General features: G+C 35.6%; 2 protein-coding genes across 7 annotated transcripts in view; one reads left to right on the top strand and one right to left on the bottom strand.

Annotated features, from left to right (window-relative positions):
• PPP1R12A (protein phosphatase 1 regulatory subunit 12A) overlaps nucleotides 1-27839 on the top strand; it is a 151563-nt gene that overhangs the window by 6155 nt on the left and 117569 nt on the right. The window lies entirely within an intron of this gene.
• On the bottom strand, nucleotides 9533-11949 carry LOC105748083 (protein S100-A11-like). The gene is made up of 2 exons (XM_033431257.2): nucleotides 11891-11949; nucleotides 9533-9905 (listed from the first exon to the last, which is right to left on the bottom strand). The coding sequence occupies exons 1-2, from the start codon at nucleotides 11947-11949 to the stop codon at nucleotides 9533-9535; spliced, it is 432 nt and encodes a 143-aa protein (XP_033287148.2).

Here is a 27839-nt window from a genome sequence, read left to right as displayed (position 1 = left end):
CATAACCAAGACCATCTTTCATGTACTTCAGCTACAGTGTGATTGCAAGCTGTGACTGAGCACTTTCTAGTATAGCCAGGTAGAAACATTAGATGGAATAGAGGAAAAATTTTTTTCATTATGTTTGTTATCACATTTTACAATACTGTTCACATAAGATTTGTACTTTAAAAACTGTCTAGTTAGATAATTTAAAAAATATAACTATTTAGAAACCTTTGGAGGGAGGCAAAATATAGAACATTATTTTGTTACTGCTGTAACATGTTACTTCTTGACACTTCCCCAAGTTGCTATTTTCTTTGCCTTTCTGCCTGCCAAAAATGATGATTTTCATCCCACTTTTCTTTTGAAAGTTTGTGAGGTTCCACAGGGGTTGGCAAATGGAGTATTGGCATTTTGGTATATCTCTTTGAAAGGTCGAAGACCTCCAACAGTCATTTTTGAGTTTCTTCTAAATAAGGGTTGGATATGTAGTAGCCATGCCTTATCCCAGTGTTATATTGAAGAAAGGAATTGGCTGGTGAACATTTGCTGAGGATTTGCTACATGTGAAACATTATGTTAGATAGTTTTATAACCAATATCTCATTTAATTCTCACAGTGTCCCTTTTTTCTTGCTCAGTGTTACCAAGATAATAAGTGGCAGAGCTGGATTCTGACACAGGTTTATGTGATTCCAGAGCCCAAATTTAACACTATGCTACATGTCTTTTAAGTCTGAAGAAGAAAGTATTCTTAAATCTTCCAGTAATTATGGTTGATGATTAGTAGTTGGAAGTTCTTCCATGTTAATCAGTAGAGAATCAAATGAAACACATACACATAGATCTAATTATATTCTTCATCTGCTGTTGTTTGGCTAGTCAAAACTTTTAAGAGCTTTCTATGGTAATTGAAATGCAGTAATGCCATATTTAAATTAATCTCTAAATCTGTCCTAAACTTTAGGAACTGCCAGGATTTTTTTTTTTTTTTTTTTTGCGGTACGCGGGCCTCTCACTGTTGTGGCCTCTCGCGTTGCGGAGCACAGGCTCCGGATGTGCAGGCTCCGCGGCCTGTGGGATCCTCCCAGACCGGGGCACGAACCCGTGTCCCCTGCATCGGCAGGCAGACTCTCAACCACTGCGCCACCAGGGAAGCCCCCCAAGGTTACTTTTGACTGACCATTATGTGCATAATATTTGATCAGGTGCTTTCGGTAGTTACAAAGGAAGTTACAACAGCAACAGAACTCTTTTTTTAAGGACAGGGTTTACTTAGTCTTTAAACATCTTCATTTTTCTTTATCTTAATAACAATTTATATTAATGCTTTAGGCATTTTTACATACTCATTTACAGTAAATGCTTTATACATTCACAGACTTTAACTTTTTCAATGAAAAGATATAAATTATAGGTAAACTCATATCACTGATAGTGAAAGAAGGAAGGCAAGCAAGCAAGCAAGCTCCAGCTTGTCACCACCATTTAGCTTAATCTTCTGAAATTTACTTTCTGTACAATGATTATTATTATTTATAATTAGGACTTGAGACATTACATGAAATGCTAGTAAAGTTACCTGAATTAAATTTAAATTCTGAATTAGTAAAACAAACTTTTTAATATTTATCATGTTGGATTTTAATTGGAAGCCTTTTGTTAGTAGGAATATCCAAGTCATAAGAATATTCCATTCCTTAAATCATTTTGCAGAATTTAGCCAAATTATATTTCAAGTCACCTTAGAAAAGGCAATAGAATTTTTTTTCTTAGTGGTAGTAAGTGAGAGCACCATCTGAAATGTGATTTACTTGTTGCCTATGAAATCATTGGTTCCCAGAATTGTACATTTCATGGACCAATGAAATGGTTTCTGTTTTTTGTTCTTTGTTTTAATTATGATGACTAAAAGAGGAGAACCTAATTTTTATGTTGTCATGTTAGGGCGTTAAAAACAAACAACTTGGTAACCTTCTACCATCATCATTTCATAAAAGAAAGAATACTTTAACAAGAAGAAAAGGATATAGTATCCAAATAAAGGACAGTGGAGCCTCATATATTAGTCTATAAGATTATTGCTGTATTGACAACAGATGTTCTTGATGCTCTTCCATGAAGTAGAGTAGTTAAGGGTGAGCAGATTTCAAAACTTTATTCCCTATGTTCTCCATTTGGTAGGATATGAGAGAGTGCAGGTGGTGGCAGGCCATATCATCAGGATGAAAGTGCCTGGTCCCTGATCACTCAGTAAGAAGTGGAAAAAGAATTTACCTGAAGAGATTCAGGAGATTGGTGAAAGATTTCTTGAGGAACCACTGGTTTCATATTTATATTTCCATAAGCCTCTGCATATGTAATCTTTCTCTGGAATGCATTTCTCAGCTTATTTGTATTAAGACACAGCTCAAAGCATAAAGTGTGGACTTGCTTGACCACGGGGGTGCACAGTAATTCTTTCACTTACTATTTAAACCCTAAGTTTGGCACTTACACACTACCTGCTATTGTTAGTATATCTTATCTCCAGACAGAGTAGTGAATTCCTTCAAGTGGGGGACTTTGATTCATTTTTCTTTAAATCCCCTTTGGTATCTGCGTTTTATTTTAGCAGGTGCACAGTAGATGTTTGTTGATTTTTTAAAAAATGAGCACAATGTAAACTAATCTTGTGAAGAGCAGAGTTCATAGAGAATAAAATGATGACAGTTTGGGTAAATATAACAACCAGCAAACATTAAAATGTTCTAATTAAAAAGTGTATACCAATAACTTACTTTATAATAATTATAATGTAAAGGTAACCATTATTACAGTCAAAATTTAGCAGGATCTTAGATTTTTTTTTGAAATGGAATGTGTTCCTGATTACCAATACAAGTAGCATTTTGCTCAGTTTATGTAACATACTTTAAAAATGAATTTCTTTAAACAAATCATCCAGTATTGGCTTAGAAGAGGAATCCCTAGCATATGTCATTAGAAGCTAATTCATATTTTCTAATGATCTTAATCATATTTTTTTCCTAAATAACACTTTCACTATGGATCCCTGTATGTCACTATTTTTCTGACCTTGTTAGTATTTTGGTTGTTTAGCTTTTCATTGTTATGCTGGCTAACCATAAAAAGACAAAGTTGAGCTCTGTGTTACTGCCCTAAGTGTGCTTGCTTGACTTGAATGCTCTTTCATGGGTGGAGACATTCCACATTGTCATGTGTTATATAGGCATTTCTGAAATGACATTCAGTAGAAACCATGGAAAGAAATGAAGGCATTCCTCAGCTGTCACCTTTTCAGTAATCTATTTAAATGCGTTATGTGCACTGAGTGAGATATTCTGCAGGGAGAGCTTCAGTGACTAAAAAGCGTTACTTTAATTTGATTATTAACTCATATGAACTGAAAATGCATGTTTTACATATTTAACATGTTTCCTAAGGAAAAAAATCATAAGGTTGTAGAAAGTTTGTACCATTTTCTTGACTACTTGGAGAAATTTTGTGACTTGATACCGTTTAGAAGTTAACCACATGGGAAAGTATATTTTCCTGGATTAACTGTTAAAACACACATACACACATCAATTACCTTTACTTTGTAGTAAACAAACTAAAGTGTATACATTTTATTAGCCTTCAAAATTATATTTTAGATGGTTCTAAATATTAATCCAATATTTGTACTTTTCCTTGGAACATTTCTGGAACTTTTCTGTCGGAGCTTCAGTTCCAGCAGGTTCTTTTGAATATCCTCTGTGTTGAGTTGAGTTTGTGCTATTGTTTTTTTTCTTTCAGGAAAGTTTGTAAATTTTGAAAATGATAGTCACTGGAGACATGTCGGGTGAAAATAGTAGATGCTGGGTAATCATGGTTAATAAATACTATCAGTGATTAAATGATATTTTCTAAAAAGCTTTTTCTTAATTGGAACATGATTATAAAGAGTCTAGCTTGGATTTTAGTCAACTCTTTTTACATTGCTTGGACTTGAGAGTATGCTTCAGAATTTCTTTATGATTAACTTAGTGCACTCTTCGTTTGTGTTCTGAATTTTGCGTGAAACAAGTCAACAGCTTATATAGCTTGTGAATTGAACCATGGTCTTTTTTTGTGTTTTCCACGAAAGATTTTGATGCTGCTGTTGCCAGATCATGACACCGTATTTCATTAAGAGCTATTGTTTTTCTCAAAGATAAGTTAATTTGTACAGTTTTTATTAAAAGATTAGAACAGATGACATGTTCAACAGTTTATATCCTTTCCAAGTACATGGAATGATCTGCATAAAAATTTTGCCTAATATTCAAATTTTTTCCCTTTTAAACTGTCTATTGCTATTTAACTTTTAGCCATCTTTAAAAAAAAAACACTAAAATGTCTTTAAATTTCTGATTTTCTCAATGTGGTATACATGAAAATGCCTCAAGTAATTATTAGGCCTTCAGTGCCTTCTATTCTTGCTTTTTGTCTTCACCATCTCCTTTTTAATTTATTTTTATTTTTTATTTTTTTTTATTTTGCGGTACGCGGGCCTCTCACTGCTGCGGCCTCTCCCGTTGTGGAGCACAGGCTCCGGACGTGCAGGCTCAGCGGCCATGGCTCACGGGCCCAGCCGCTCCGCGGCACGTGGGATCCTCCCGGACCGGGGCACGAACCCGCGTCCCCTGCATCGGCAGGCGGACTCTCAACCACTGCGCCACCAGGGAAGCCCTCCTTTTCAATTTTAAACATGGCTTACTTTCAAGTTTGTTTATTGTTCTATTTGTATTTTATCCCAAACAGAAATTGAAGAAGAATAATTATTTAAGTAACTAAAGCATGATAGAAAAATATAAAAAAAGAAAATAAATGCTATTCAGATTTTCAGGCATGGAGCTAGCTAGCCCCATTTAAAACTTTAATAGACTCTCTTTATCCATCTCTATCCAATATATAATTTTCTAAAAGTGAGTTTATATTTAATTTTCTGGTTTATAACCTACTTTCTAAATTACACATTTTTAGAAATATTACTGTGTTAATGAATATTGGGTCCGCTGTGTGAGTTTGTGTGTACATGTGTGAGTACGTGTGTACATCCTAAAATTTATTTTCCCAGTTGTCTGATGATGAATATTTAGTATATTTTCAATTTCTCATGATTGGTGGATATTACACTATGTATATCTTTGCTTACTCATGATATTGTATTGTTCAGATTGTTTATCTTAGAGATTTCACCTGCAATTTTATATGTTTTGCCCAATATAACATGATAACATGCTGTTTTAATGCTTGTTATGCAAAAGATATTTTCAGTAAAGTCTCTAGTATATTTAATATAGAAGACTAACCTTGAAAGTACTCCGGCTGACACACGTGTTACATTCATAATGTGATGATGTCATCTCCCTTCTCTGAGGCACCCATAGAAAAATCTGTTTTACTCTGTGTGTTAAGAAAATTTGTAAGTTGTTTGAAATATTAAACAATATTTGTATTTGCAGGTAAATGTTGCTATTATTTGTTTCAATTAGTGATTAACTCATTCATGAACAAATATATAAATCATTATTTATCATATGCCTGGCATAAGGTCCCTGTGTGCATGTAGTGTGTAATCTAGAGGAGGTGGCAGTGGGTGTTAGAATAGATCTAGGGTAAGATAAAATTTTTTACTAGGAGGACTTAACCTAGAATGTCAGGGTAGACATCCCTGAGAAAGCTATGTTTAAGTTACAGGAACTTAAGAGATGTCTTGAGCCTTTCATGACTCTGTTCCCTCCTGTTTGTCTTCTGAATTCTCCTGTTCAATTTCTTTTTCTGATCTGTTTCTTTCTTAAAGAAGAATGTTCCAAAGTTCTCTGTGTCTCTATTTTTTCTTTTCCATATCATTCATTCTTAGAGTTTCAACTGTTCTCTTTTTATATGATCTGTTCTCCTTTTTGTATAATCTACATCTTATTTTTGATGTCGTCAGTCTTCCACTTACTAAACTACAATCTCAGGGTCTTCTTGTGTTTACTCCTTCCGCTTCCAATATACAGTCAATAACTCCTATCATGCACACCTGAAAAAGAAATACTCCCAAACCCATACTACTTTTTTATATATTCACTTAACAGAATTAAAGGCCTACTTTGTGTCATACACTATTAAGTACTGGGGGGGATATGCTTTTAAACAAAAGAGATATCAACGCTACCTTCATGGAGTTTAGAGTAAAATTGCTTAGCCATCAGGAAAGTGCAAATCAAAACCGTAATGAGGTACTACTTCACACCTAATGGAATGGCTATAATAAAAACAACAGATAATAACAAGTGTTGATTAGGGTATGGAGAAATTCCATCCCTCATACACTGCTGGTGGTAATGTAAAGTGGTGCAACCATTTTCAACCACTTTCAAAACAGTCTGGCAGTTCCTCAAAAGGTTAAACATAGAGTTGCCGTATAACCTAGCAGTCCTCCTCCTAGGTGTATACTCAAGAGAACTGAAAACACATGCCCACACAAAAACGTGTATGTTAATGTTTATAGCATCATTATCAAAATAGCCAGAAAGTGGGAACAACACAAAATGTGCTGATGAATAAATGTATGTTTTGTTATGGAAATCAGTGGAATGTTATTTGGCAATAAAAAGAAACTAAGTACTGATACTTGGTGCAACATAGATGAATCTTAAATACATTATGCTACGTGAAAGACACCAGTCACAAAAGACCACATATTGTAGGATTCCATTTATATGAAATGTTCAGAATAGCTAAGTCTATAGAGACAGAAGATAGATTAATGGTTGCCAAGGGCTGGAGGTATTGAGGGGAAATGGGGAGTGACTGCTAATTGGTATAGCATTTCTTTTTAGGTTGATAAAAATGTTACAAAATTAATTGTGGTGATGGTTGCACAACTCTGGATATACCAAAACCTTTTAATTATATACTTGGAATGGGTTATTATGTAATGTGTGAATTAATTTACAATAGGCTATTGTATTTTTAAAGAATGAAATTAGGTATTTATCAGTGTTCACCACAAAAAATTGAGGCACTGGCAGAGGCTTGGTATTCATCTCTGTAGTTATGATGACAAAGAAGACAGCCAGTCATTGTCCCTGCCCTAACACAGCTTGCAGTGTATTAGGGTATATAGATAAACATAAGGAAATTATACATTTATGTCAGTTATGTGTAATGATATGTAATGGTTATAGTACAAAGTGGTGTGGAAGTTGATGAAGGCACATCTCACCTTGATTTGGGGAAGGGGAAGTCTTCCTGGAGAAAGTTATTATTTAAGCTGCTGCGTGATGAATAAAAGTTAGCCAAAGTTGTAAGGGAGGGAAGGGTATTGGAAACTATTTCAGAGAGAGGGAACAGTATGTGCAAAGAGCTGGAGGTGTATAGAAGTGTTGAAGGATTTTAATCAAGTTAAATGAGACAAATTTTCTCTTTAAGAAAAATCACTTTGACTGCAGCGTGGAGAATGCAACTGAAAAGAGGACAAGACTGGAGGCAGGGAGGCTAGTTCAGGAACTTGAGGAGTCTAAGAGAGACGAACTAGCTTAGTGGAGGTGAAGTTGGTAAATAGTAGATGAACTCAGGACATATTTAAGAAATAGAATTGGTAGGAATTGGAAGGGGTTTGAAGTGAAGGAATAGAGGCAAAGTTGTGGGTGCGCTTGGTTTCCAGTTTGGATGACTAGGTGAATGGAGTGCTTTTCACAGGATGTGTTCATTCAGTAAATACTTTGTGCTTACTGTATAGGTCAGGAGCAGAGTATATTTGAATGCTATTGGGGGAGACAGGCAGTAAGCAAGAAATTACAATCAACTGTGAAGTATGCTAAAGGACATATAGGATATTGAGGAGAGGTGGCCTACTTATAAATAATATATAAAAATCTTGTTTGGAGGGTGTTTTGTCTTGGAGTTAGCCTGTTTTCTTAGATCTATTTGAATACCAAATAGAAAAGAATTTACTAGGCTACAGGAAAACCACAGGATAAGGATTCATGATTAGAGTTTTTAGGGCTTTGGTGAACTGTCCAAAAATACATGCAAAGTTTTGTGTTTGATTTCCTCTGCCTTTCACTTCAGAAGAATTAATTAAGAACTTTTAAGTAAGATCAGATTTATTTTTATGATATTGTGGAGGAGGGCAGAGTGTGTCTTTTTAGGGATATGGGGATGTGGAGAGGTAGAGCACAGAACTGTTGGAGAGCAATAAAGGAGTGGTAGCTGTAACAATCTAAAAGTCTTTCATTGCCTGAAATAATGCTCTGTGAAAATAAGGTCATAGGTTAAAATGAGAGGTGAGAGTACATTTCTCAGAGCATGTTGGATTTTGCTAAGAATTGTACAGTTAAAGAATTCATTCAGGGCTTCCCTGGTGGTGCAGTGGTTGAGAGTCTGCATGCCGATGCAGGGGACACGGGTTCGTGCCCCGGTCCGGGAAGATCCCACATGCCGCAGAGCAGCTAGGCCCATGAGCCATGGCCGCTGAGCCTGCGTGTCCGGAGCCTGTGCTCCGCAACGGGAGAGGCCACAACAGTGAGAGGCCCGGGTAAAAAAAAAAAAGAATTCATTCAACAGTCTCTGGCAATTCCTTGGTGGTCCAGTGGTTAGGACTCTGGGCTTCCATTGTGGTGGGCACGGGTTTGATCTGTGGTCGGGGAACTAAGCTCCTGCAAGCCGCACAGTGCAACCAAAAAAAAAAAAAATCCTCTAACTTTTTTCGGTTTCTAAATTTAGTAAGCTGTGTTTTCAGGGAAAATAAAGGTAAAATATTAGCTTTAACTAAAAAACTTATACATTGATATATTTTTTCTTTTTTGCTCAAAATATTACTAGAGTTGCTTTGAGTATTTGTGACTTTTTTGCATATTTTAATGTTTTTTTAAAGTTGCACAGGTAATGAGAAAAGTAGCAGTTCTATAAAAAGGTTGTGTGGGTTATTTTGACCTTGAGCAAGCATCATTGGGTTTGTTTTAGCTTAAGTGAAATAGGAAATGGTTATTATATATTTTTTTGTACTCTCATAGTTCTTTATTTGTTTGTTTATTCATTTGTTGTTTTTCCCCCCACTAGAAGGTAACCTCAGTGAAGGCAGGACCTTGTCTGTCTTGCTGACTGTATCCTCAGAGCCTATGACAGTACCGTAGTAGGGGTGTATAGACATTTAATGAGTGAACAGTAAGTGACGTCTCTCCATCAGTCTGAGAAACTTAGAGATGATTATGTTGGTATCATTAATCAAGATTATGTATACACCCAAGATGCACTTTTACTATTTACTTTGCAACTTCTGGTAACTGTTTCCATCAATCTAATTTATATTCCTCCCAGTCATCTCCCTCCCTTGCACAAATTTACTGACTCTCCGGTATGTGCTTTAAAAAACAATATGCTTTTATTACTGCCAGCCGGAGTGGCCTGCATGGGGTGGTGGGTGCGCCGGGCTCAGGGTATGTGTGGGCTGTGAGGGGTAGATGATAATTGGGAGGCTGAAGGAAAGGGAGTGGAGCTGGAGGCCAGGCCCAAAGACTCCTCCGATTTACTTCTGGGAAGAGGTAGACTTAATAAACGAGTCATGGCAAGCTATGGCCAGGCCACCAATAAGATTAAGAAATTCTTGGAAATCTAGCTGCCCATCAGAGTTGAGGTCCAGTTTCTTCATCATGCGGTCAAGGACACCAGGGTACTTCTGGTTCTTTGTGAAGGCACCCAGCTCTGTATTCATGAAGATAAGGAACTTGGCCTTGGAGAGTTTGCTGTTGTTACTGTCCCTTCCAGCATGCTTTTGGAAAACAGCAATTAGAGACTCGATGCACCGTTCCGTCTCTGTAGGGCTGATGTCGGAGAGGAGCGAGGCACGGGGCTGCGAGTGGGGAGTGGCGCGGTGAGCCTGGTTACTATATATATTAAACCTTAATTCAAAATTACTGTGGCATTTTTTCCGCTTTTTAACCCACCCTTGACATTTAAAGCCAGTCTTATTGGGGAGTGGGGGGAGATTATGTGTATGTTTGTTTTATGTGTGAAATGGACTGATGATACATAAATTGTTCCCTGTTAAATTACACTTAAGTGTCAGAAAGTTAGTTGCAAGACAGTATGTATGATGTGATTCCATTTTGGGGGAAATGTTGTTTGCATAGAAAAAAATCTGGGGAAATAACCCCAACTATTAATGGTTATGGATATTCTGGATTATGTCATCTTTGAATCTTTTACAACAAGCAGAAAAAAGTGATGAAGATGAATCTGAACTGGAGAAAAATGCCTGAATGGCTACTTCCAGTAATGTATTCAGGATTAAATATAGAGACATTGACATAATGAATGTTAGTTTGCTAGTCTTTGTCCACTCAAGGAAGCTGGTGTTTTAAATATTTATTTCTATATTATGCCTGTCTTTTCTCTGAACCTTTTATTTCATAAGGAAAGATTGATTGTCATTATGATGTACACCTTGGGAGAGTTTTACAAGTAAGAAAATGAATTAGGGGTTTAGTTGGATGTATTTTGAAGCTTTTGGCAAGTAGACTACCAAGAAAAGATAAGCATAATTTCCAAAAAAGCAGATAGTTTTGAGGAATAAAGGGATTTTAAAAGATAGAAGAGCAATTTTTATACAGTGAGCTCTTTTGACTTGTTTTATATGAATATGAAAATGATGAATTTAATGATGAATATCTGTTTTAAGAATGAATTGAAAAAATGGCCTCAAATCTCTAAGAATAGAATCAGGAATGGTGAAGCTTAGAGTTATGTGAATTTTGTGAAAATATTTTTGAAGACAGTGAAAAGAGGGCTTTTAAGAGTTGTGAAATGGAGCAAGACTAGGAAGAAGGAAATAACTGATGGCATAGCCCTTAATTTACATGTACATTTGTTAAAAATGGTCTTCTACTGTAACCAGCAGAATTCTAATATCCATTATTAAGCGTATAGTTTTAGAAGAGGTTATGTTGATCACTAGATGCCCATTTGAGTTTTCTGAAAACAAGTTTTGTGTTGACCTATCTTTACTTCCTTTTTTGACAAGGTTGGTAAGTTCAAATGAGGGAAATGTTGCAAACGTAGTGTAGCTTGATTTTGTAGTACAGCACTTGGACAGGCTCTTGTTAGATCTTTGCGGTTAACATGACAAAAATCTGACATGAATATTAGCAGGATTGGATGGATTAACCGCTGGGTGAACCACTGTATACATGTCAGTCTACTGATTAATCACTCAGTGTCAACCCAGAGGAAGGACTAAAGTGTAGTGGTCCTTCTGTTCTTGACCCTATCTTATTCAACATTTTAGTAGATTAAACTGTAGAAGCTGAGAGAGAACTCTAAAAAGTGTGAAGTAGTAGGTTTTAAACAGTAAAATGAAAAGATAATGGATATTAATGTAAAATTCTGCATTAAAATATTGATGGCTATAGGTTGGTAGAGACCATCTTTGACAAACATGAGAAAAATGTTGCTTGAAAGTTTAAAAGGAAGCCCAGGGTCTGACAACAGTATAATCATTTTAAAATGTACTAATTCAGTGTAAAGCTAAATTAGTATTTAGTATAGATTTTTTAAAAAATCCGTTCCTTTACACTGTTAGATCACATCTGCAGAACTGTGTCTAGTTCTACAGTTTGAGATTTGTCTACTGTTTCGGCAGATCTTACCAGTTACAGCCTTTTTTTGATTACTCACCAGTGGAATGGCTTTGTATAATAAAATTATTTCTACTGAGGAAAACCTATATTCCAGTCCTTTTTCTAGATTTGTTAACAAATGTATACATAATTATATACACACAGTTGCAGTTCTTCATATATCTTAAGACCCCCCAAATCATCAGCTCAACTATTTTCTTTTGAGCCTCTCGAAAAAAAAAAGGGAGCCAGTTTTCAAAGCCACATACTTTGCCGTGGTATTAGGAGAGCCACTAGTAGTAAAGTGGTAGAAGGACCTCTTGCACATGTTAGTTAGGATTCTTTGTTTTAAGTAAGAAAAGCCCATTGGAACTAGCCTAAATAAAGTAATTCACTGTAAGATTATAGAAATGTCTTACAGAATCTGGGCTTCTGGAATGAATTAGAGCCAGGAAGTATATGCAACCCGGGAAGTCTTCTAAGTTTCTCATCATTGTTTCCACCAAATCCACTTTATTCTTTTTGACAGCAAACTAGATTTCTTGTTTTCCCAGTTCTGAAGGCAAAATAAAAGGGCACCAACAATTTCAGAATTTGTACCTGGTCTAGATATCCAGAGAGATTATCTCCTTCTCAGTTCTAATTCCAGATTCCCAGGAAAGGGACCAATTGATCCACCTTAGGTTATTCATATATCATCTGAGGTCATCAACAGTAGCTGGTGGGGTTGGGTGCCTCTGAGCAAACATACCTACTCTGTCATTCTAAATAATGTATTATGAGGAAATGAGGAAGACAAAGGTAGAATTAATAAGTGAGTTCATAAAGAAGCAAATATCGATTGTATAAATGCACAATCTATAAAAATGAAAAAGCATAAATAAACGTTAAATCTTAAATCAGCGGTTCTCAAACCTTTCTGTTTCAAGGCCCCCTTTATACTCTTAAAACTTGAGAACAGACTGCACCAACAGGGCAAGTAAAACTGGGGAAATCTGAATAAGATAGATGGATTATATATCAATGTCAATGTCATGGATATAATATTACTGTATACAGTTATCACAAAATTTTATCGTTAAGAGAAACTGCAAAGGAATATCTCTATTATTTCTTACAACTACCTGTGAATCTAATTAACTTAATAAAATAATATTAAAAATTTTGTTTATTATTATTTTTTGTCTATTATTATTTTAATGTAAAAAAATAGTGAAGAACCCAAAGACCTTTTTTGTTTATGTTGGCTGTCTTCCAGTATTTAACAAATTAGAAAGTAAAGCTCAAAAATCTTTAAAATTTTATTAATTTAAAAATAATAACTCATATGCCAATGTAAATAACATGTTTATGAAAGATAAGCATTTTTCAAGTCAAAAAATTTAAGAAGGGCATTGTTTTACATTTTGCAGATTTTTTTTTTGTTTGCGGTACGCGGGCCTCTCACTGTTGCGGCCTCTCCCGGTGCGGAGCGCAGGCTCAGCGGCCATGGCTCACGGGCCCAGCCGCTCCGCGGCAGGTGGGATCCTCCCAGACCGGAGCACGAACCCTTGTCCCCTGCATCGGCAGGTGGACTCTCAACCACTGCGCCACCAGGGAAGCCCCTGCAGATTTTAATGTCTTGCTTAATAGATGATAAATGGATTCTCGTAACTATTTCTGCACATAGTCTGTTGTGATTTCACATATTTAGCTTTTGAAAAATTCCACCATACACTTGTGAGAGAATGAGAGTATTAACCTTGCCAGACTTCCTGTAAGGGTTTCAGAGAACCTCTGAGCTAAATAAGTGAAGGGATATACAATACCATGCTCATGGTTTGGAAGATTTTCTATTATAAAGAAGTTAATTCCAAACCAATCACAGATTCAACACAAGCTGAACCAAAATCCTAGTTGTGTGTGTGTGTGTGTGTGTGTGTGTGTGTGTCAAAAATGACAATCTGATATATAAATGAAAAAGGCCAGATATAGCCAGGTTAATCTTTAAGAACAAAAAGGTGAGAGGGGAGGGACAGATTGGGAGTTTGGGATTGACATGTACACACTGCTATATTTAAAATAGGTCATCGACAAGGACCCTACTGTACAGCACAGGGAACTCTGCTCAATACTGTATAAAAACCTAAATGGGAAAAGAATTTGAAAAAGAATAGATACATGTATATATATATAACTGAATCTCTTTGCTGTACACCTGAAACTAACAAACATTGTTAATCAACCCTACTCTGATATAAAATAAAAATTTAAAAAAAGAACAGAAAGGTGAGAGGACTTATTTACTCTGATGGAAAATAAACGGAACTCAGCCAACCTATCCATATGGAAAAAGAATTGACACCCTATACTTTGCACGATACACAAAGATCAATTTGAGATGGATTGTAGATCTAAATGTGAAATATATAATAATAGATATTGAAGAAGGTAACATATGAAGATATCTTTATAAACTTCAGGTAGGGAAAATATGTTTAAACAGGACACAAAAATCATTAACCATAAAAGACAAGACTGATTAATTGGAGTGCATTAAAATGAAGAATTTCTGTCCCTCAAAAGATAGCATTAAGAGAAGTAAGCTTCAAAATGGGAAGATATTTGTCTCACATACAGTTGACATAGGGCTTACATTCAGGGGTGTGTATGTGTGTGTATGTATGTATTAAACTACAAATGAGTAAGAAAAAATCCACAATCAGGCACATCACAAAAGGAAATATTCAAATGGTGATAAATGTTCACCATTAATATTCAAATGGTATTAAATGACAAAAACTTATTCAGTATCGTTCATCAGAGAAATGCAAGTTAAGATCACAGTAAGGTGTTAGTACACATCCACCAGAATGGCTAAAATTTAAAAGACTGATAATACTAAATGCTGAGAAGGATGTGGAGAAACAAGAATTCTTATACACTGCTGGTATAAGAAGTATGTGAGATTTCAAATGAATTCAAATATTTTTAAAAGTTATCTCTTTTGCTAGGTTAGACATGTATAATACCAATGGAAACATTTACTCTGGATTACTACATCTTTTTTAATAAATTTTTTTTAATAAATTTTTTTTAATTAAAATTTTTTTTTTAATATTTGGCTGCCTTGGGTCTTCGTTGCTGCACCTGGGCTTTCTCTAGTTGTGGCGAGCAGGGGCTACTCTTGGTTGTGGTGCATGGGCTTCTCATTGTGGTGGCTTTTCTTGTTGTGGAACACGGGCTCTAGGTGTGCAGGCTTCAGTAGTTGTGGCACGTGGGCTCTAGAGCACAGGCTCAGTAGTTGTGGCACATGGGCTTAGTTGCTCCGCAGCATGTGGGATCTTCCCGGACAAGGGATTGAACTCGTGTCCCCTGCATTGGCAGGTGGATTCTTAACCACTGTGCCACCAGGGAAGTCTCTGGATTACTACATCTTTTAAAGCTGAAATTTCACAAGAGACGGCTAAGGCTCCTTATTAAACTGATTCATTATAAAACTGTTAGAATTTATATTTGTAGAGGGCAGAGATTCTCTTATACTGATTAGTTGGTGATTGAACTATGAGTATTTCATGAATTTAACAATGTTTGTTGAATTCTTTGTATGTGCCAGGCTTGGTACTAGGAGCTAAGGAATACAGACAAACTTTTGTTCACATTAATCGAATGATCAATCAGTGTTGAGGCTTTTGAAGGAAAAGCATAAAATATTGTATATGTCAAATATATTTCATTTAAAAATACATAATAAAGGGAACGAAAGGTTTTGAGAGTTTGGATGGGATCTCTGTGGAAGTGATGGTTGAACTGAAAGCTGAAGGATGAATTGGTATGACTTGGTAAAGTTGGTAGAGGGTGGAGGGGTAGAATCTTGAGGAATAGGTTCTGGACAAAGGAAACAACATATAAAAGCCCTTCATAGGAAGGAGGGAGGGAGCAAGGCCCAAGGAAGAACCCAATGGAAGTGTGACCAGAGCACACTGATGAGAAGAATGGTACCACAAGAGGTATAGAGAGGTAGGTCGAGGTCAGATCTAGTAGGACCCAGTAAGTCCTATTAAATCCATTTCATACTGAGAGCTCTAGAAATGCATTGGAGATATTTAATTGCCTTAATATAATGAGATTTGCATTTTTAAGAGACAGCTGCTGCCTATAGAAAAGATTGAGGTGTGGGGGAGGAGGGAAGAGGGAGTTCTACCGGGAGGCCAATTCTAGAGGCTATTGCAGTAGTTCAGACAACAGATCTTTCCTCAGATGGCTCTTCAGTTGAACACTGGTATTTTACAAGATGTTAAAAGGTATTCTAGGTGGGGGAGGGTGTAAGAATTCTGTGGTTTGTATGTTTGAGATGATTCATAAAACGAAGGTAAGGTAGAATTTTTCACAGTCTTCAAAATGTGCTGAAGGAGGCGAGTGAGGAAGGAGCTGAACCCAGGTGATGGAAATGCAATCAGGGTTTTGGGCCTGAAGGAGGTTTAGTTTTAGGAAATGGAGAATAGCCTGTGAAGGAAGATTGGGAGGATGCATGGTGGCAAGCCCAGAAGTATAGACTTGGTGTATAAATTGGTAAAGAATATAACACTGGGGGCTTCCCTGGTGGCGCAGTGGTTGAGAGTCCGCCTGCCAATGCAGGGGACACGGGTTCATGCCCCGGTCCGGGAAGATCCCACATGCCGCGGAGCGGCTGGGCCCCTGAGCCATGGCTGCTGAGCCTGCGTGTCCGGAGCCTGTGCTCCGCAACCAGAGAGGCCACAACAGTGAGAGGCCCGCGTACTGCAAAAAAAAAAAAAAAAAAGAATATAACACTGGAGTGAATGAATTAAGGTCTATTGGAGGAAATTTATTTGATAGTTATGGAAAATAGCAGCTTGGAAGCCATTTCAGTAGTTCAGCTCAGAGATGAAAATATTCCTTCCAGTCTCCCTTTGATTTTATTTGATACTGTAGGTTTCCTATTTACCAAGAAAGAGTTGGGTTTTGGATCAGTATTTTATCATTTTTATCTTTAGAATTCTTTGCTAATGTTACAAAGTGATTTTTATTAGACGTTGTAAGAAGTTAGGAATTGATGCATTTTTTACTGCTTTCCAAGTCAGTAATACTAACTTTCTTAGCCACTAGCTACATTTTCTGTTGTAATAGAGTTGCATATACTGAATACTAAATTGAGAAATTTTTAAATAATTTGAACTGATAGTATTCAGCTTTGTACAATGACTAACCCTCAAAATTGGAGGGTTGTTTTTTTATTCATATGTTCTAATGCATTAACTCTCTTTTTTTAGGAGTGGAATTCATAGTGGAGTAAACAAGATTTAAAGTATTTTAATTTTGTGTAGCTCTTAGATCAGAAAAAAATTTTTTAGGACAAAGTAATTAATGGATATTATATTTTGAAATATACCTTGAAGGTTCATTTTAATTGTTGTCGTAGTTATTCCATCCAGTTCTGTTTGAGTTGGGTCTTTTAGACTAACTCACATAGGCCCTTTTCTCACCCAATAAGCTCCTCTCTCCTTTAGTCCCACCCAAATGATAAATATGATTTGTTGTCAGTTTACAAAATGATTCCTCCCCTTTTTATTGTGAAAATGATATGACATTAAACAGAGGCCATGGTTAGGGCATAGAACTTTTAGTTTGTAACAGGTTCTTATAAAAAGTGTGGGAATTCACATCTCTCCATCTTCAGAGGGACTGATCTCATGGGAATAATAAATAGTAAACATAAATAATAATGTTTAACTATATAATAAACACTGTTTTAGGCAGTTGTATTGTCTCACAACAATCATATGAGGTAAATATTTTTAATCTTATTTTTCTTTTATACCAATGAAGAAAATGAGATGCAGTTGTGACTCCAAAGTCACAGCAAAGGTTATACATTGCAGAACTGGGAGTTGGATCTGGGTAGTTTGACTCAACATTATTCTCATAAACACTGTGTTATAGTGCCTCTGGGCTACTTGAATCACCAGATTCTACCTCTCTTGGTATCCTAAAGAATCCCTGGAGCTAATTATAGTTCAGTAGATAGGCTAGAGCAGATCTGGTAGATCAGTTATCTAAAGTGTACCAGTGGGGTATGCCAAGAAGCTCCCTTTATACAGCCAGGGAACACCAAGGTTTGCTTTTGCCAGCTAATATTCTCTACTGTCCCAGAGCTTGCTGTTTATGATTGTAGGTGCTATTAGACAAGAATTGTAGGGCCCTGACTGATAAGTGGTATAGTTAATTTTTGAATTATCAGTCCTTGGTTCTAAATAACTTTACCTGAAATATAGTAACTGAACATATAATGACTAAAGCGTAACACAGAACTAACAGGTCACTGGTTTATATTAGTATTTTATGATTCTGTTAAGTTCTTTAAGATGTTCCTTTTGTCAAGACATCATGTAAAAAGCCTCATTAAATGCTTTTGTCTCATTTTCAATTTACATGAATGGGATCATATACCTGCTTTTCTGCTAGCTTCTGCTCTTCTATTAAGTCATTTTTTCCATTACTAAAAGCTTGTTTGTTTTCACTGGATAATCTGATTCCAAGTTTAGAACTTCTGCGTTTTACAGAACTGTGGATGACAGGGAGGTAAAAAACAAAGACTACAAGAAAAGCCGTTACTAGTTTCATTAGAAAATTCAAAGGCATCTGTTGTTTTCTGTTATTAACTGTTGTCTTCCTATTTTGGAATAAAAGTAAAACTAGACCCTAGTTTAGGTGTGGCAGTTATCATTGATACTTACAGTACCACAAGCATTATGCTCTTTGAAGATTTGGAATAGTTAAATACAGTGCTTTGGATCATCATCCTGTTTTAAATTGAAGTAAATTTTAGGAAAGATTCTACTCTTTACTCTGCAAGACACTGTAAAATTTAACATTGTTTAAAGAAAGCTTTATATAGGAGAAATGAATTATGAGTTAGTATCCTAACTAAACATTTCCAGTCCCAGAGACCCATTTATATGAAGAAGCCTTCTATTCCTTCAGATATTTACTGTAGCAAGTAGTCTGATTGCTCCTGAGGCTAATAGTGGAGATCACTCCCTTTAAAATGCTATGAACCCTTATTAACCAATACACCATAGAGTATAGCAGTCTTCCAATTTTTAAAGAAAATAGATTTATTTTTATATACAGTAATAAAATGAGGTTAAGTCTGCCATTAGTGAAAGTAGACAGTAGTAGAATAAAGGTGCTTGCTCTATTTACCAATTTCTTGTTTTCATCTCCTCCCAAGGAAATATTCTATACTTTAAAATTTTTATTGTAAACTTGATGATCTTTTTTGTTAGTACAGGCTGAGTATCTTTGGACACTCATAATTTTTCCCTCCAATTTTGAAGGTAAATTTTATGTTGTTAGCTGTCTTTGAAAGCTAAAGTATGTTTATCATAAATGAAGAATCATGAGCAATGAGTTCCAGTAGAACTAAGAAAAGCATTAGGACTTGTCTTAATTTCTTAGGGTAATTGGGAAGTTTATCAAAAGGCATTTTACTTCTCTTTGTTATCTTTTTCACAAGGGCTGCCTTCTAGATGGCAGCTACACTCCTCCAACCTGCCTCTCTCCTGTACTAATATACTTTAGAGACCTTGAATGAGAGGAGCCAGAGAATTATTTTAACCTGTATTTACATATTAATGAAATACATTTTAAAATTGAATTATGCATGAATAAAAATAAACTTAGATAATTTATGAAGTATAATCAGTCTTATATACAATAAGCAATGAAAAGCCATCTGATTTTTTCTATTGATATTTGCTAAATGTTCACTTTTTTTAGTTTTTTTTTCTTTTTAATTTTGTTATACATAAGCCCTATAGAGAACTTGGAAATACTGAAAAAAGAAGAAAACAGAGAGAGAGAGAGAAAAGGAAAAAAAAGGTAGTCCCTTTACTCTATGTTAATGAATTTCCTTGCAGTCCCTCTACCTTGCATAGGTGTATGTCTGTGTTTGTGTGTATTTTTTATATACTCTCAATTGTACTGTTGATACATTCCAGCACTCAACTGTTGTTACCATTAGTGTATATTATTAAGCTCTAGTGGTGCTATCTTTAGATTAGTGGGCTTTTCAATTTTATTTTGTTAGAATATTTACATAGAAATTTGCAGAATGACCTGTAAAAATTGTTTGATGGGTTTTAAGTATACCAAGCAGGAATATAATAGCTGTAGTAAAACATGAATAGAATTAGTGAAGAAAGGTTATTTTGGTAACATGGCAGCTGGAAGAAAGATTAGCCAAGCCATCTGTGAATTGAATTACAGCATAACGTGTTAAAGTGGATTTTCAAACATGAATTTTTGCTATTTTAGGTTTTGGAAATGTTTTTGTATTTGTGTTTAAACTTGGGTGGTCTTGGTATTCACTTCAAGTAAAGTGAAGATGCTTCAATGTGTCTTGAAGAATTAAACAATAGTTCTTTTTTCACCTTGCTTTCTGCTTTACATCTATACCACACTTTTTATTTGGCCCTTTTAAGTATCTAGAGCTATTTGCCTTTCAAAAAGCTGAGTATGAAGCAAGTGAAGTCTGCAGATATTTTCAAGTTTATTAAACAGCCAATTGCTTAATAGAATGTTATATTGTAGAGTGGTGTAGGTTTTGAAAAAATAGAGAGCTAGTAAAATATAGAAGGAAGAACTTCTACAATTGGAGTCCTTTCCCCTTCAGAGTCTGCTAAGTAAGGATAATAATATTCTGTAGCAGGGTTCTGGGAAGATGAAATGAGGTAGTGTAAATGAAAGTACCTAGTACAGCCTTTCCTACCAAAGGGGAAAGGGAGCTAATATTTGCATAACTGCTGTTTCAGACCTTTCGCTAGGTGTTGGAGGACAAATAGAAAGTACCTGCCTTTGAGTTTATATCTAATTGTGGGTCCATAATGAATGTATCTGTTATGACTTTAGTCATTTAGAACATTTACTCTGTTTAATTAAGCACTACATATAAATGGAATCATTTTATTCTATTCTAGCAGAATTGGGACGAAAGGGAAGAACTCTTACATAAAGGTACTTTCCTGCTTGTAGATGATATACAACAGCAGATTTTCAGGGGAGAAAATCTAATGTGTGGGTGGAAAGGCAGAGTTACTGAGTAGAGGAGAAAGTGTGTCAGCTAGACAGTAATAGTTGTGTAGTGTGGTTTCACACACATTCTTTTGAAGAGCTGTGAATTCATGATCGTATTTATATTTACCTTCATTTTCTTGAGGGATTAACTGTAATAGCAAAAAGGATAAAATACAGCATATACACATGAAACTGGAAAACAAGATATGGACTTAAATTATCAAGGTCCAGTGGACCTAAATTATCAAGGTCCACACTGTGGTATTTAGAATAATACAAAAATTTAAGTTCTGCTTGACTGATACTTTGGTAGAACCGGTTAAAAATTACTTTATAAGGTTAACAGCATGGAAGCAAAGCTTTCAAAAAAAGAGTAAGTTACTTTGAAAGTTCAACCTCCATATTTTACCTCTGAAAGCTGTCTTTTTTAAAATAAATTTATTTTTTATTTTATTTATTTTTGACTGTGTTGGGTCTTCGTTACTGCGCGCGGGCTTTCTCTAGTTGTGGCGAGGGGGGCTCCTCTTCGTTGTGGTGCGTGGGCTTCTCGTCGTGGCGGCTTCTCTTGTTGTGGAGCATGGGCTCTAGGCGGCAGGCTTCAGTAGTTTTGGCTTGTGGGCTCTAGAGCGCAGGCTCAGTAGTTGTGGCGCACAGGCTTAGTTGCTCCAAGGTGTGTGGGATCTTCCCGGACCAGGGATTGAACCCGTGTCCCCTGCATTGGCAGGTGGATTCTTAACCACTGCGCCACCAGGGAAGCCCCGAAAACTGTCTTTTTTGTATCAGGTAAATAAATGCTTGTTGAATTGAATTTTATAATTTAGAATAAGAATCTCATACTTCTTTTTTTTTCAATTTAGGAATCAAAGATTTCAAAAACCTAGCATTTGCTAGAAAAATTGGACCAGCTGTGAGGATTAGATGAAATACTATATAAAAATGATGTATAAAATGCAATACTAATAAAAGGGCTTAAGAGGAAATGTCAGTGTTTCTAAACATTGGTATTGATATCAGTAACAGCTGAAGCTCAGAGGAAATGTGTTTTTCGATAGAGAACACTAATTATAGACTTGAAATCCACTTTGAATTTTATATCTCTCTTAGAGGAATTATCATGAGTATAAAGTAGATGACACTCTATCTAAGTTGAACAAAGTTGTTAGGGAAAAAGATCCCAAATCTAACTAGACTTATCAGGATCAGCTGACTTTTGTAGTCTCTTCCCTTTGCTCATCAATATTCTAGCTGCACTTCCTTCACACCTTTAATTATCTAAGCTTTTTCATACCTCTAGTCCCTGTGCATTTTCCCTTTGTCTGAAACAGTCTCTCTACCCTTTGGCTAACTCATTCATTAAGCTTTGTGACTTTCTGGAGCAAACCTTCGCTGATTCCCTGTCTTATTCTCCTCAAACGTATCTTTCCCTGTTACCACCCTGTTCTTTCATATCTCTTCTTTTAGGGTGTAATTATGCATTTATTTATTTATTTATCTACCAGTGAAGCCCAAGCATTTATCATAGTGCTTGACTCATAGTGAATTCTCAGTAAGTAATTGTTGAATGATTTAATTTTAAAATTCAGTAGCTTCTCTTTGGATTTAAATCCAATTTTTACTTTGCTTCTTTTTCTCTTTCTCACTGTCTTTCTTTTTTGGCAGATTCAGATAGTAAATAGCTGTTATTATTACTGCTTGGTAGTATTTACCTTTAAGAGAGCTATGCAATTGTCCTATGCTTTTTTTTTTCTTTTTTACAATGTATACATATATTAAATATTACAATTTTATTTGTCGATCATATCTCAGTATAGCTGAAAAAACAAAATATTTTTAAATAAAATAATTTAAAATGAAAATGTTTTTGACAATGAGAACACTACAAATCAAAAGTTCTGGAAACTGTTCCAGGGGGCATTTCTAGTCTTAAATGTATGTATTAGATAAGAAGAGAGGATGAAATTTTATAATCACAAAATTGAAAGTCTAAATAAAATGAACAATTTGTTAGCAAAACCTATAAAAACTGACCCAAGAAAAATAGAATATACACTAATTGTTAAAGTAATTAAATCAGTGGTTAAAACCCATTCTGGGGGTGGGTGAATCCCTGGGGCAGATTGTCTTATAAGCATATTCTACCAAACCCTCAAGAATAAATAATTTCAATCTTATTCAAAAGGTTTTGGGGGTTTTTTTGTTTGTTTGTTTTTAAATTTATTTACTTTTATATTTTTTTATTTTTTGGCTGTGTTGGGTTTTCGTTTCTGTGCGAGGGCTTTCTCTAGTTGTGGCAAGCGGGGGCCACTCTTCATCGCGGTGCGGAGCACAGGCTTCAGACATGCAGGCTCAGTAGTTGTAGCTCACGGGCCTAGTTGTTCCGCGGCATGTGGGATCCTCCCATACCAGGGCTCGAACCCGTGTCCCCTGCACCGGCAGGCAGCTTCTGAACCACTGCACCACCAGGGAAGCCCTCAAAAGGTTTTGAACAAGAGAAAAAGGAATAAAACTCATCAACTTATGAGGCTTCCAAAACTTTGATTCCAAAATCAAACAAGGATAATACAGAAGGAAACATTTCAGGCCAAACTCATTCATAAAAAGAGATGTAAAAATGTTGAATAAAATTTTTTTAACAAACTGAATCAAATAATGTTTAAAATCATAATACATGATGAACCGTGTAAGATTTATCTCACAAAGGCAAGGAAAATTCAATACTAGAATATCTACCAACATAATAAATCACATTAAGAAAAGGTAGAAAAAGTACATAATGAACAAAATAGAGACATAAATCTTTTGATTAAAAAAACATTAGGTACTTCAAAAATCTTATCAAATAGAAATTCTTTCTTTTTTTTTTTTTTTTTTTTTTTTGCGCAGTACGCGGGCCTCTCACTGTTGTAGTCTCTTCCGTTGCGGAGCACAGGCTCCAGATGCGCAGGCTCAGCGGCCATGGCTCGTGGGCTTCCCGGACCGGGGCACGAACCCGTGTCCCCTGCATCGGCAGGCGGACACTCAACCACTGCGCCACCAGGGAAGCCCAGAAGGGACCTTCTTAATAGCCACCAAAAACTTTATCAAACATTGTTCTTATGGTGAAATAGAAGTATTTCTTTTTTTTTTACACACACACACACACACACACACACACACACACACACTGTATTTTTATTTTTACAAGAGATTAAACTGACACCAAGCATTGTAAATGGGTGACCACAACAAAAGCAACAATGATTGCAATTACCAAACATGAAACACACTCATGCTATGTCATAATATTGACATTCAGTCCAGTAATCCTCCACTGTAACAGCTCCTTTACTTTGCAGTGAAAATTGATTTGTATATTTTTTGCCTCTGAGTCCTTGTGGGATTTTTTATTATTATTATTCAAACAAAGTTACAAAAATTATAATCATCCTCATCAGTTCACTCAGTCCCATGTAATTAATTTTTTTTTCATCTTGATCTTTTGTTAGCACTTTTATGAATTCATCAGTTTTCCATTAGAGTTCTGAAAATGCTTATTCATTCAGTTCATCAGTATAGTCAGTTACCAGAAAGCTGTACTTGTCAGAGTCTTTTCCATGAATTCCTTGAAGATGAAACCCTTTTATAAGAACATTTTTGCAAAAGCATCAGAGTACACCAAGAACTGTCTGGTTTTTTTTTTTTTTTCTTGTAATGACTCCAAAAAGTGAGGAGCAAGTTAAAGCAAGTTTTTTGCCTCTGCAAGAGAAGTGAAAACATTTGGTCACACAAAAACTCGTATGCAGATTTTATAATGACTTTATTTATAATCATTAAGAACTGAGAACAAATCAAATGCCCTTCAACTGTCATGTCAACAATCCAAATAGCTTTCAACTGTTCTTCAAAAACTATAGGAACCCTCCTGAACAGGATCAATTGCTGTACAGAAAACTGACTCGAGCATGATTACTAGTGAGTTTTCACTTCAGAAGATGACCTCTATTTTTCTGGTTCATGTGATTAGGTATCTCAAGCAGCTACTTCTGCCAAGAAGCTTATCCTAACTTGTTCCCAATCTAGAGCCGTCTTGAGTGTTGTCCTTGAACTCTTGCATATTTCTGTAACAGTTCTGTAATTGTTTATTTACTTGACTGCCTATTCCACTAAAATATAAGTTCCTTAATTTTGTCTTTGTAGTGAGCACCTAGCATAGTACACAGAATACTGATTGCTAGATATTCAGGAAATGTTTAATGGTATGAAGAATTGTCTTCACAATGACCAATTTCAAAGACTTCATCTTCGGGCTTTGAATAGAAGTGGACATTATGAAATTGCTCTCCCTAATTTATTTGGTGCATAGGTATACAGGTTGAATAGTTAAATTAAGATTTTTAGTTAAGTGGACAATCCTATACTATATCATTGATTGCCGGCTTGATTTGGTACATCTGTGGAGGCTATTCAGGAGCCACCTTCTTTCTGTAAAATTCAGTGTGTATGCTTCCCTAACTTGTATACTTAAGTTAAAGATAATTACCATTCCAGATTGTGTGAAGATACACTTTGGAAAATATTTTTAAATCCCAGACAGAAACTTAACTATTTATAAAAGGATATATTCATGGGTATTAGGGTTTAAAGCTGTTAAAGCTATAACTGTAAGAAGCTTTGTTGTTCATTGTTTTAAGTTCACTGCTATTGATTTAAAGGCACATTTGTAGAAACATGTATGTGTATTCAACAAATATTTGTGTGCCTATTACCTGGTAGGCACTATTCTAGACACTAGGATACATCAGTGAACAAAGCAGGCAAAAATTCCTTTGGTTGTGGAGTTTACATGGAGCTATGTTCTGTTTCTGTATGTTTTTATATGTATGTGTCTAGATATGACACTATTATAGGAAAAACAGCATAATAAATGGTTTTAGGGTTGTTTCGTATTTTAGCAGAGGACTACGATAAAATTGGAAGATTGTTACCAACGCTTGATTGTGTGTAACTTCATTTTACATATGTGCCTTTTAGATTTTATTTTCGCCGTTGCTTATCGAGAATGGGGAGGACAAATAAATTTTAATAATCAGTTAAATTAAACTGACATTTATTGTTTTGGCATGTGCAAAGCACTCTGCTATAAACATTGTAGGGGGAAGGGGACTAACAATTTGTAACTTCAAGACGTGTATATAGTCTAATGGGGCAAATCAAGTGCAAATATAACTAATTCCGCACAGGATAAGAGGAAAGGTGCAAACACATTGCCAGTTATTTTCAGAAAGGGGGAATGTTACACCAATCAGTGGCTAAATGAAAACAAAACAAAACAAAACACATCATCAAATGTTGGTGAGAATGCAGAGCAATGGGAACTCGTTATTGGTGGAGATATAAATTAGTACAGTTACTTCGGGGAAATGTTCGTCAATTTCTTATAAAAGTAAATATACGTCTGCCCAGAAATTCTGTTCCTAGTGTTTGCCTAAGAGAAATGAAAACATATGTTCTGAAAAGACTCATACCAGAATGTTCATAACAGCTTTATTCTTAATAGTTGAAAACTGGAAACAGCCCAGGTGTTCATCAGTAGAGGAATGGATAAATAATGATATCGCCATACAAGGAAATAGCCACTCAGCAATTAAAAGGACAAACCACTGATACCTACAGCTATATGAATGAATCTCATGAACATCTTGCTTACAGAAAGGCTTTCACATAATAAGGGTATACTCTAGAATTCCACTTACATGAAATTTTTAAATAGCCACATCTTATTTATGGTGAAAAATAAAACAGTAGTGGTTGCTTTTACGATGGGGGTGTGGGAGTTGAGTAGAAAGCGACGTGAAGGAACTTTCTGTAGTGATGGTAGGTTCTAAATATTGATAGAGGTTTGGGTTACACAGGTTTATGCATTAGTTAAAACACAGTGAATGTACATTTAAGTTCCTTGCATTTCATAGTATGTAAGTTTTGCATCAAAAGAAAACTAAACAAATATTGAACTCTAATTAATGATACACATGCTGAAGTATTTAGGGAGATAATTTACTAATTATCTATACTAATTTCTACAGCCTTACTTTTTTGGTACTTTTTAAAGTAGCTGGATTAATGGATGGATAAAGGAATGATGGATAAAGGGTAGATAGCTATATATGCCAAGCAAGTAATAACTTGTTAATAATATATTCTAGATGATGGATACATAGGTATTCACAGTAAAAGTCTTTCAACTTTGCTATATGTTTGAACATTTTTATAATAAAATGTAAAGGAAAAGCGGGAAATACTATACGTGGAAGGTAGTGTCAATAAATATTTTTGTGTTTTATGTAGTTTTTAGGATGTAGAGGAATGGAAAGAATTTTTGTTGGGGCGGGGGTGCGGTCTAGGCAGAGGTATAGGGAAAGCATTATAGGAGGAGGGGGCAACATTACAAGAGATGCCAGGATAAGAATTGAACTAGTGAGTAGTTCAGGTTGGCTGATGCATAGGGTAAAATATTGAAGCATAAATATAGAAAAGTAGAAGGCATTTGTGTAATAAGTCATTAGGAATTAGTTTCGGAATGGTGGGACATTTCTTCTCCCAAACCAAAAAGAGAAAAAAGAAGGGAGATGTAAGAACTTTTAATGTGGGAACAGTGAGATCTTAGAAGATTGCCATTGACCATTTCAGTTTTCTTTATAGTATAAAAGTATAGCTATTGGGTATTTATCTCAGGTGGCATTGTGGAGCAGTAGGATTTAATATAAGGAGACTGGAGGGGATTTGGAGTGGTAAATACAATGTGATAGGAATTCAGGGAAAAGAGAAGGAGGGTAGAATAATAGTGAGGTTAGAGTGATGTTATAATGGACCAAATTAATATGGTTTCATAATATTTCTAGCATTGCTTGACAGCATCTTTATAAGAGCACAGAGAGCAAATGGATGATACTACTCAGCCCTAAAGATTGGCAAGAAATTCTGGGGTGCTGAATGAATAGTTGAAATAGAGTAGGCAAGTAAAGCCTGTGAATGGTGGACTGGGGAGAATTGGAAGGGGTCAAGAATCAGGAATTCACAATGAGCACCAAAAAAGAAGAGATTCAGTCCAAAGAGAGAGGAAGATGTAGAATGGGACACCATATTCTTCTCTGGGAATTTCAGAAT

Source organism: Orcinus orca, chromosome 11, assembly GCF_937001465.1.
Source record: "Orcinus orca chromosome 11, mOrcOrc1.1, whole genome shotgun sequence".
NCBI classification, from domain to species: Eukaryota; Metazoa; Chordata; class Mammalia; order Artiodactyla; family Delphinidae; genus Orcinus; species Orcinus orca.
Note: the sequence above shows the minus strand (reverse complement) of the source record. Positions and strands in the feature narration are given on the sequence as shown.